General features: G+C 38.9%; 1 protein-coding gene across 8 annotated transcripts in view; it reads left to right on the top strand.

The window, feature by feature from the left end:
* FAT1 (FAT atypical cadherin 1) overlaps positions 1–11,166 on the top strand; it is a 277,803-nt gene that overhangs the window by 143,893 nt on the left and 122,744 nt on the right. For all 8 annotated transcript variants that reach the window (XR_014978169.1, XR_014978170.1, XM_085641986.1 and 5 more), the window contains exons 4-7: positions 528–589; positions 2,371–2,700; positions 3,710–3,920; positions 6,960–7,099. Coding sequence is in view for 6 of the 8 variants with exons in the window: in XM_085641986.1 (XP_085498112.1) it covers positions 528–589; positions 2,371–2,700; positions 3,710–3,920; positions 6,960–7,099 (743 nt within the window). In the remaining 2 variants the exon portion in view is untranslated. The remainder of the gene's footprint in view (positions 1–527; positions 590–2,370; positions 2,701–3,709; positions 3,921–6,959; positions 7,100–11,166) is intronic.

The following is an 11,166-nucleotide window of genomic DNA, read 5'->3' as shown; positions in this document are numbered from 1 at the left end:
AATCTAGCCGCAGAGCTGATACCTGTGCACGTTACCAGTCGAGGTATAGGAGGAGTCGCTATACCTCGCCTCTTAAAATACTTCTTCGAAGAAATACACATTGCACAAGTCTGAGCCCAATACTTCATGGCAGGAATAGACCGAGCATGTTAATTCACAGCACTACATGCCCAAAATAGATGCTTGCAGGGTAAGTAACGTTTTTCTTCTGGAGCCAGTTTGCAGAGTGAATCTGGGTGTGTCTATAATTTAGTTTACAATACTGATCAAATAAGAAGTATTGCAACCTGCACTTAAAGATCACCCTGGCTGAAAAACGTCCTACTGCAAAGGGGAATTCCTCTATTTCAGTCTGTAGAGAGGTGAATTTGTAAGTATATGGTTGACATTGCCTGACCAGAGGCTTATTTAAGACCTTTGCCGCACAGCTTTTTATAGTAGTAATCCACAGTTTCTTCCAGAACTCGATCTATTCTAAACCATAAATATATTTTTGCTGTGTAACTTATATTTTTCCCTCTTTCCAGGTGTTATTACAACTACATCAAGAAAGCTAGACCGTGAACAGCAAGCAGAACATATTTTGGAGGTATGCAATCACAAAATTCAGAGGTCCTTCAATATTATTTCTGACATGCCTAAAAGCAGCTTAATTTATGTATATTTAAATATAATAAAATATTACCGCAGATTTGAATTTAGGTGAACCACCACCCACACTCATTTTGACTTCATTTGATCTTCATGTTCATGTCTTATTTTTCATTTTATATATTCACAAAGCCTCTAACTTTTACTTTTGTAATTCTCAGCAAGACTTAAGTATAAGCTGAAGAGACATTGTGTAATACGTAGTGAAAGGGGCACCAGATAGATAGAAAAATAGAGCATATCAAGATGTGGAGAATTGCAAGTGGGATAATTAACTGACCTGAGCAAAAATGAGTAACATTTGTACCTAGTGAAGTGTCAGCTATTGGATTCTACCACAAGTTTGTATCAAAGTGTGATGTACATTGTTGGTGAAGGTCAAAACCGTGTGTCTTTATGGTCTTCTTGAATCAGGAAATAGGCCTGTGGTGCCCAGGGTGAGATAATTCTAGCGTAGAGGAAATCTGATTTGGATTGTTTTAATGCATGCTGCAGCACATGGAGATTTAGGGGCTGATGCCCTGTATCAAGTAATAGAACAAAGAGTTTGAAGAGTAAATCATTTATTGTAAGTTAGAAAGGGGTGACTAGTAAATCGCTTGTAGACCAATGTGATAAACTGTTGATACAGATCTGTGTGTCGTTTGCTCTTGAGCAGCTGTACCTCTTATTTATTTTTGTTGATACTGCAGTCAAGGGAATGCTTTTTAGATATACACTGACTTGCCTTTCAGAATATCATCCTATATTCTATGATAAGGTAGCACAGAACAATTTGCTACAAGGCATCTGAGACTGGGGAACTTACTTCTGGACTTCTGTTGACTGGGTATTGATTCCCCTGCAAGGTTTCTACTGTATGTTTAAATCAACATTTCATTCCTTGGAGGGATATGCATCATACTTGCTGCAGTCCTATTTCCATGCCCTGATGTCAAAGCAGTACCAAATTAAATAGGTCACTTGAGCTGTTGGTAAGATTTGTGACCACATTTTGGAATTCTGTGAAGTGGAATCACTAGCTCCTTTTGTAAGGAATCCAGCTCGACTCTGAGCTGCTCACTGCCATGATTTCTTATGCCTGCTGTATGTGTAGGGAGTGGTGGCTAGTACATTCAAGTGATGCCTTGCAAATGTCTATCTCAAATGGGCATTGAGCGAGTCCATCATTTGATAATGAGATCTATGAAGTGTGTGTGTGTGTATATATATGTATATATATGTATATATATGTATATATATGTATATATATGTATATATATGTATATATATGTATATATATGTATATATATGTATATATATGTATATATGTATATATGTATATATATATATATATATATATATATATATATATATATATATATATATATATATAGTAAAAATACTTTTAAAATGCTGCTGTATACCTTTAAAGGGTATCTTAATGGGTATGGCCAAGATATATTAGGAGTAGCACTTTGGGGGATAACAGTTTTGATGTTTTTACATCTTCAGCAGCTAGAATATTTGAAAGTGAGTCCATTCAACATATTCAGATCGAAGAGTCCCAGCACCAGAAAGACCCAGATATTCTTCTGCTGTTTTTGATGTCACATTGGCCCTTCTTACAACTCCTACGATAAGCCGTGCTGATAAACCTAAATGGCACTAACCTTTTTCCCAGTACACCTGTTAATCTGCTGTGGCTCAGCTGATACATCAAACTTTGTCTTTGCACAGGTCACCGTATCAGACCATGGACATCCTCCGAAGTCTACTGTGGCCAGGGTGATTGTCAAGGTCTTGGATGAAAATGACAATAAACCCCAGTTCCTGCAGAAATTTTACAAGATCAGACTTCCAGAAAGAGAAAAACCAGAGCGGGAAAAAATGTCAAAGCGAGATCCCATCTACAGAGTCATTGCTGTTGATAAGGACGAAGGACCCAATGCAGAGATATCTTACAGCATCGAGGAGGGAGACGAGCTAGGGAAATTTTTTATTGAACCCAAAACTGGACTTGTATCATCGAAGACATTTTCAGGAGCAGGAGAATATGACATTCTTAGTGTGAGTGTTGGTCATTGTCTTGCATGCCTTGGATATATATATTTGTACTTAATTACTTTTGTTAAAAAAATGTATTATATGTATATTTTGTAAGTGTCTAAATGGGTAGCATGAGCCCAGGTTAGATTCTTAAAGGTTGTTAGCTGCCACAGGAAATGTAATCCTTTTGGGGCAAAGTTGTGTGCAATAAACGCCGCATCCTCTACATAATGTACTGTTATGCAGTATTAGAATATCTGTTTTGAGGCAGCTTATATTTCATTTCTCCATGCCCATGCAGAATAGTCTGCCACATGCCTACTCCCGACCTCCAGTAATAGTTATTGTAATGCGTTTGTGTGCCAGAGATGGAAATAAATGGCTGCACTTAACATTTTCTGAATGTGACCAGCAATTTCTGTAATTGCCATAGACGGGTCTGTGATAGAATAGTGATTAACATGTTAGCCTCGTCTCCAAGTGCCTTGCCATATTGGAATAGGTGGAGGAATAATGGGATTAGTAGCTGTTAGCCACTTATAGTCATCGTATTGAGCAGTGTTTTGAGTCTGCATGTTTTGTTGAGACAAGACTGCCGCCAGTATTTGTAGAACTTCTTTGTTTTTTTACTTGCAGTATACACTTTCCATCTTTAATATTTCCACATAGACCATGATTCCCTCGCTAGGCATCGAACTGGGTCATCGCATCATTCTTTCAAATGCTAATTTTAGTAATGGCTTCCAGAAATACATCCATTCAAAATGCGAACATCTGTTGAGCTTCATATTAGCTTCTTCCAACTCTGTAAATACCCCTCTTAATGATTGCAAGCATCACTGATTTTTAGCTTGCATTATAATCTCAGGCATCAACTTATACTTCAGCATCAGACAGATGATTGGGCCGAAAGAAAAATATTCATTGGATAAGTGGGTTGAGTATTTTTGTTGTTGCAACGTTTGCTTCACCTGTTCATTAACCTAAACACTTCCAGCCTTACTAAATGGATGACATCTATACCATCTAGATTAAAGCTGTTGATAATGGCCGCCCCCAGAAGTCGTCATCTACGCGACTGCATATAGAATGGATCTTGAAGCCCACACCATCCCCAGAGCCAATATTATTTGAGGAATCCTTTTTCTTCTTCACTGTGATGGAAAGTGACCCTGTCGCCCACATGATCGGTGTCATATCTGCTGAACCCCCTGGCACACCGATGTGGTTTGACATAACCGGTAAGGAGCTCTTTTTACTTATTTTGTGTGTGTTAGCAGGTTAAAAGAAGCAGGACAATCGCATCGATTTGACATGGATTCACTAGTTGTTCCGGGATGGGTAGTATCTGCCTAGCTCTCTTCATGATTTTTATTCTCCACCCACTGGAACAGGCTGGCACACTTTTGCTACACCTCTTCACTTACAAATCTCAAGTTAGTGGATAGTTCTGTATGTTAGTGTCTCATAGCCATATACTGAGACACTGTCAAATTTTACTTATTTGGTTTGTTAAGAAGTGGTACTGGTTATAAAGAGTGAATAACAACAAAGAAATACCTTAAGGGGTAAATCCCTTTAATACTGCTGATGTAGGCTGGTGTCCTGGCTTAAGGTACAGCAGCTGAAAATTGTTAATCACAGGCCCATAACCGAACTAATCAAAACATTAATCTCTTGAGTGCATTGTAATTAAAAATTAAATGCCCTTTAATGAATATTTGTCAGAAATTGACAGCCGGGATCTGTAGTGGCTGATCCGTAGTGATGGCCTCAGTGTCCCTCATTGGGTGCGGATCCATATTGCGGGGCTGAAGAGCACACATTGCTATGGTAAATCATTTGATGTTCCACATTTAAATACATTTTAATAATTCTAATAGATTTTCGAAATAACTGCGGGCCTATTGAGGCACAATAACATACCATTTTTGTCAGGTATCCACCCTATGGTGGAATATGGACAGCTGTCTCGCAAGAGTCTGCTCAGCAATACAGGCTTCAAAGCAGCGCAGCACGCGATAAGACGTCTCCTTTGATAGGTTATTATTCATGCGCTATACGACGGACCCATCAAGATTTTTCTTAAACTGAAAGGCAGAAACGCATTCTATTATTATTATTATTTTGTCCTACACTGCCAAGAAGGACTGTATACTCTTACATATAACTAAAGGAATAAGAACGTATCACTAGCATAACATTTATAAATCAAATTGTTGTACTAATAGATGCACAGATTAGTTGCGGCCCTGAATAAACATTATCTCAATTAGTAGCTCAAAAGCCTTCATCTACAGTTATATAATTTCATATTTGCTTAAAATTTCATATGGTTTCGGGTCACGGTCTACTCTCTCTCCAAGTCATTATTTTAGTCTTCTCAGCGCTCGCTAACTTTCTGCATTTAATTTCTTGGTACAAAGGAAAAATATTACCAACGTCTGCTACGGAATGCTTGTGAACCTGTGTAATGCTTAGTTTACCATGTGTTATTTTTAGTATGGCTAGTAAATATGTAGATGGCTTCCCTAATTTTTCACATCATGAAACTTTTGCTTCATCTCCACTCACAACAGTTGCACGCTTGACATGAGTTAACCTCGACTAGGCTAGGAGTGGGCTGTTTCAGGTTGGTTGTTTAGATGGAAAATTTGGTCCATGAAATCTTAATTACATGTCTTTGTGCCTCCAGGGCATAGATGATGATTACTGATTAGATGTGTGGAGAACTATAGGCTTGAGTAGCTTTACTAGTTTGTGAGAATTCTGATCAGTACTGCATGGGTTAACATTTTTTGCCAGGCTAGATAACATGACATGACACTGTCGCAAGTCATTACAGTCGAACATGCATGTTTGGTTTGAGGGATGTGTGTTTGCAGAACAACCTATATGGGAAGAACCGAGTGATGGGTCCATGACTTCTGACATGATTTGGTTGTCTTTGCACAATTGGCACAGCTAAATTAAATAGAGCCGTATGTGGGAGAAATAGGATGTGCTGTATTCAATATTCTGCGTGGGTCAAAGAATAATGCAGGCTAGGTTTATTGTCTCCCCTTAATTAGTGTTGTGTTGCAACACTGGAGTAAATTAATTCTGACACACAATGCATGTCTATGGGATCCAACTGGAAGCAGTGTAGACCCATATCTAGGATACCTCCACATTTAGCTGGGCCCCGGGGGGGTCTCCCCACTAGCAGGTAACGCTTACCACAAGAAGATCAACAGACATCCCAGTATTAGCGTCTAGAAGATGCATCCAGAAGAAACTGAAAGGGCAACCCAAAGAAATCCACAAACACTTCAATGAAGAGTCTGTGATATCCACCAAGAAGGGGTGATAGCGGAATCCAAGAAAATCTACATACCTCTTAGTAGACTATGAAAGAGCGCTACATTGGTGCAGTGAAGCATCGTAGATTTGTTTTGGCCGTCCATTTTGGTCAGTAGTTTGCTAAACGGTTTGTAAAATTGAGTCAATTTACATTAAAAAACATGTGTACAACTTTTTTATTTTTTAATCAAGTTTTTTATTTCTGCCCTGGGTAGTTTTAAACTTAGTATCTGCTTTTAGTCTGAACTGTTACTATTTTGTAATGCGACCTGTCTTTCTATTTTGTCTTCCTTGCTTCCTCTGCTGCCCTTGTTGTCCTTGCCAGGTGGCCCACTGGCTAGCGAAACATTTTACATCTTTCAGATGGCTTGTGAGCTGAACTGTACAGCAGAAGGTATCTGCTGAGATCTCACGTTTCTAGTTTGGTCTCTTAGAAATGTCCCCTAGAGCGTAGCGAGTGGATTGTTTAGCACATAGCTTGATTTCTGCTTGCACCCCTCCTTTTATGTTTTTTGTAGCACAAATGCTGAGAAGGCAGTGACATTTTACATATTCACGTATAGGTGGATGCATGTTTTAAACTGTGATTAAAGATGTATGTGTTTCATGTCCCTTTTTTCACTGTTGCAGTATTTCATATTTACATTTATGTTATGCTTGGAAATGGTGAATTTGAGGCAGTTTCCTCACGGGGGAGAAATGAAACAGTCATGTTTAATATGTTCATCACTTTATAAGATAAACTTCTGAGAAAAGATGTATTTACCTCGTCTTAATGTCCTCGGTTTTATGTAAATTCCATTTCTTTCAAGCAGCCACACACTTTCATATTTGCTTAAAGTTTAAATTACCCATGCACACCTCTTTTTGTTTCACATTATTTCACGTTTTTATTTCACATACGTTGTCTTTTAATAATTTTACCCTGTTAAAACCAGGCGGCAACCACGACAGCCGGTTTGACGTGGACAAGGGCACTGGAACTATCGTAGTTGCTAAACCTCTTGATGCAGAACAGAAATCAAATTACAACCTGACAGTAGAGGCAACGGATGGAACAAGGTCGATTAACACCCAGGTAAATTGCAATTTTATTGATGTGTTTCTGAACTGAAAGTTGGATCTCTGGGACTTTATCGTATAATCAGCACACTGTCCCTGTTTGAGTCATGTCGCACCTTTAAACAAGTGTGTCGGGTGCGCACTAGTACAGTGCACTTTATTGCAATTAATGTGCTGCACTCATGGCAGCCGCGAACTCGCCCCTGTCCTGGCGACCGAGCATTACTGAAAGACAGAGCAGAGTGGCTGCGTGAAGCAGTCCCTCCATCTTTTACTGTGCAGGTGGTAGCAGCCTGCATTTTCAAAGGGAACCATAGATCCCCTTGCAGGTGGGTGCAGTCAATGGAGGGAGATTTATGGGGAGTCCATGGAACCAACTTTCCCTACCCAGAGGTGTATCCTCAGGGGGTACACTGAACGTGCACAACCTTTTTGAGGTGCACTGTTAGTGTACCTCCTAAAGACCTTTTTGCCTCTACCCTCACAGTCCTATGGATGTATCTTTGTCAGACTAATGGCCACACAAGGAGTGACAGTAAACAGCTGATGTGCATGCTGGCGTTTATAGAGGTGTGTGGGCCCATTTTGTAATGCTGCAGTGCCTGGGTACGCAGAAAACTAGCTCATGTACCAGTTGCACCACAGAACACATTATGTGATACTGCCCCAGGTCGGACATTTAGCTTAAGCCCAGAAACTTTACTGGAGCATGATTATAAAGAAGCCTCTATAGTGTTATTGTACACGTCTGATCGAGTCAGCCCAACGTTGTAGACAAGCGACACAACAAAGATATTCTTAAAGGAGCCGGCATCATCATATAACTCATGGGGAGGGAGGACTTGGAGCTTAATTGTGACAAATATTTTGTATAACTGCTCCAACACAGTATTCTTGATTTCCTTCCATTGATTACTGGTACCCCAAAACACTCGTGAGTGATTTTACAGATCATATATTTATTTGAGAAACCTAATAAAAACAGTTAAGGTATCTATTGCGAGTTCTTTCCCGTGAAAAATAGTTTATCATTAATATGGCCGCAGGTGTTCGAACACATTTACAGATCACACACCCTGCAATTCGGTAATTCGCAGAGTTTGCAACCAGTAAATGTGGTTTTATGGAATGGACTAAACGCATTTAATGATTCGGTAACAGGTTACTGAAATAAATAAATGGGTTTAGGAAACCATACTGTATCTGTATTTGGAAAGGGTTTGTTTTAAGGCATCCCTGCCAAATACCTATTCCTTATAGTATGCATGAATGTTTTACGACCAAAATCTGCTCTCAATCGTTAATGTTGTACGGACTACTCAAAGCCATTGGTAACCGATTCGCAAAGGGCAAAGTATTTCCGCAAGGGATCCATTCCCCTTTTGTGAATGGTCAAAAAAAACATGTCTTAGGAGTAGGCAGTGGTCTATAGGACCACTACCCACTTTAAAAATAAAACAAAGCGCTTTACAAAACATTGAGTTTTAATTTTATATTTTTTACCCCATTTACATGAAAAAGGTTGTTTTATGTATAAAGCATTTGCAGAAATGGTGGTCTTCTGACACCAGCAGGCCAGCATCCCTGTGATGGTGACGAATTGTAGTGGGTTGTAATTTCGGGACCTACCTCGTTAATATGAAAGAATTATGTTGGATTCTGACCCACTACAATTTGCAGTGTTAAGAACCGACCAGTTGGCACATAGGTCAGTTCTTAAAAATCTTTACAGGTTGCAAAAATACTGGTCACAAATTGTGACGAGTATTTTGTGACCAGTAAATAGCACATTTGACCCATAGCTCTGTATAAAATATTTTAAGTGATGGGAATCAAATTTTAACAATAGTATTGGCTACTTTGATAACTTTTCTTAGAAGCCGACTGGTGAGCTGGTACTCAGTTAAATGATGGGTTTGTTTTACCAAGGTAAAGAGGTATAGAGAATGGAACCACGTATTGCATTTGTGCCGCATATGAGCTCTTCTCTGTAATAGGATTTGACGATAAATCACCCGGTCATTTAGTGCGCAACTAACGCTGTTGAAATATTTCATATGTTGCTCGTACCTGCAGATTTTTGTGAAACATTTGAATACCATATAAACCGTGAACTTTTGTTTTGGACACCTAGATAAGCCATACCTACTACTTTCCGGACACTTGAAAATGCTTTCGGTACAGTAGATGGTGCGTGTCTGGGTGGGTTCAAGTGCACCACACCCTTTCAGAGGTTCATGATGTGTTTTCTTACTGGTTCGTGTTTATGGTAAACGGAGTCCGCTTGGTTGTTAAAAACATGAAAGCCAGTGCACCGAAGATCTTTCTTCTTTAATCTGACCCTATTGTAGCCGATTATTAGCGATTGGCTGGATTGCAGAGACTTTGGAAATTATTTGATGTCCAGCAAAACCGGCCTCATGTTAATTGCTCAGATTTTTTTGTTTGTTTGTTTCGCGGGCAGTTGTAAAAGTGAGTTTTAATGCCAGGGATACCAGAACCACATTTATGCAGGTTGAGACACATCCTAGCAGACTTGTTTTGTACACTGTGCTATTTCTTGAATTAAATCACCCTGCAGTTAGTGATGTAGCGGAAGAGCCGTCAATACCCTGTTATCTCCCTTTGCCACAGCATTAATCTGATGGAGGAAAAGGGAAGCTCTGAATCCAACTGGATGTCAACATTTCTAGGCTGATTTTCTGGGCATAGTTAATGATGTGGTGGTGTGAACCCCATCTGAATACATTTTCCAACCGTATCTGACTTTTTTTAAAGGTTTTTTCCGTCAACAATTGGTTTTAGGCTCGTGGGTTTCATTGGTATCAATGATTTCTTGTCCGCTATTTAAGAAACAGTTTTTTTTTTTCTTAATTTTACGTACCCTATCATTTAATTTCTCCTTAAAGTTTATATTTACACACGATCTGTATATAGTTTGATGTTGATTATTTAAAGTTTCAACACAATTTAGATCGCATGATGATTTTGTTCGGGTCTTAATAGTGTTGTATTGGCTGCAGCAGGACCATGGAAATCTAATCGTATTTTTGGGCCGAACAGTGAGATAATTAACTATTCAGATTAAAAAAAAAAGAACAGAAGGAATAATTCATGCGCATTTATTTGAGAAAACGTGCTTAAACATTTTTTTTAATTTTTTTAAATTAAGCTAACTTTGACATCTGATGTCATTTTTCAGGAAAACGAAAATGCATCATGTTTCCATGTTTATATGTTCTTAATTTGCTTTCTAATTGTTTATCCTTCTAACCGTTATCTCTAGGTGTACAGCCACAATCTGAAGAGCTGCAATTAGGAATTTGTGCAAAAATCTTCAGAAAGCCAGCAGACACCTTTTCAGATTGATTCACATAATCTAAAGTCTGGAGAATTAACCTAGACATTGTACATGCTGATTCAGCAGTTGTAGAACGGGTGTTTTGCTGCTTGTAGTCAGGACTACTGGAAATACGGGACTCAGGGGTGTGGTATTTTTTAACATAATTGATTTGCCACAATTTTCACATAATCCATAATTTGATGCATAATAATGTCAAGATTTTAAGAGCAAAACAGTTGTTTCTAACTCCTATTCAATAAGTACCAAAACACTGTCACATCTATTGCTGTGTGCTGGCAGGCCATTTGCAAAGATTAACTGGTCACCATTCAGTCGCTGATTGCTGTACTTGGGTGTTAAACCGATGCTGTTGAGGTGAAACCTTTGGCCCGACAGAGTTATTGTTTAAAAATTAGAACATAATGAACCAAAACTGCCACAAAATTGCTGCATTATATCGTATTCAACTAATCTTGCCACATAATTTGGTTTACTTCTGCCTTATAATTACCATGGTCTTCTATGTGGCCTGATTTGGTACTGCTGCCTGCATGCAATAAAATGCAGCCAGACGACTTGCGCTTAAACAAGGCATTTTACAAATATTCCCACAAAGCCACACAACCCTGCCATCCCATATTATGGCCTGCTATCAATGGTAATCCTCTCAGGATGTGTAAACAGTGTATTCATCAAATTTGAAGTAATACTTTTGCATTTTCTAATCCTTGGTAAACACA

The sequence above is a fragment of the Triturus cristatus genome, chromosome 2_2 (assembly GCF_964204655.1).
Source record: "Triturus cristatus chromosome 2_2, aTriCri1.1, whole genome shotgun sequence".
Lineage (NCBI taxonomy): Eukaryota > Metazoa > Chordata > Amphibia > Caudata > Salamandridae > Triturus > Triturus cristatus.
This window is presented reverse-complemented; position numbering and strand designations above follow the sequence as displayed.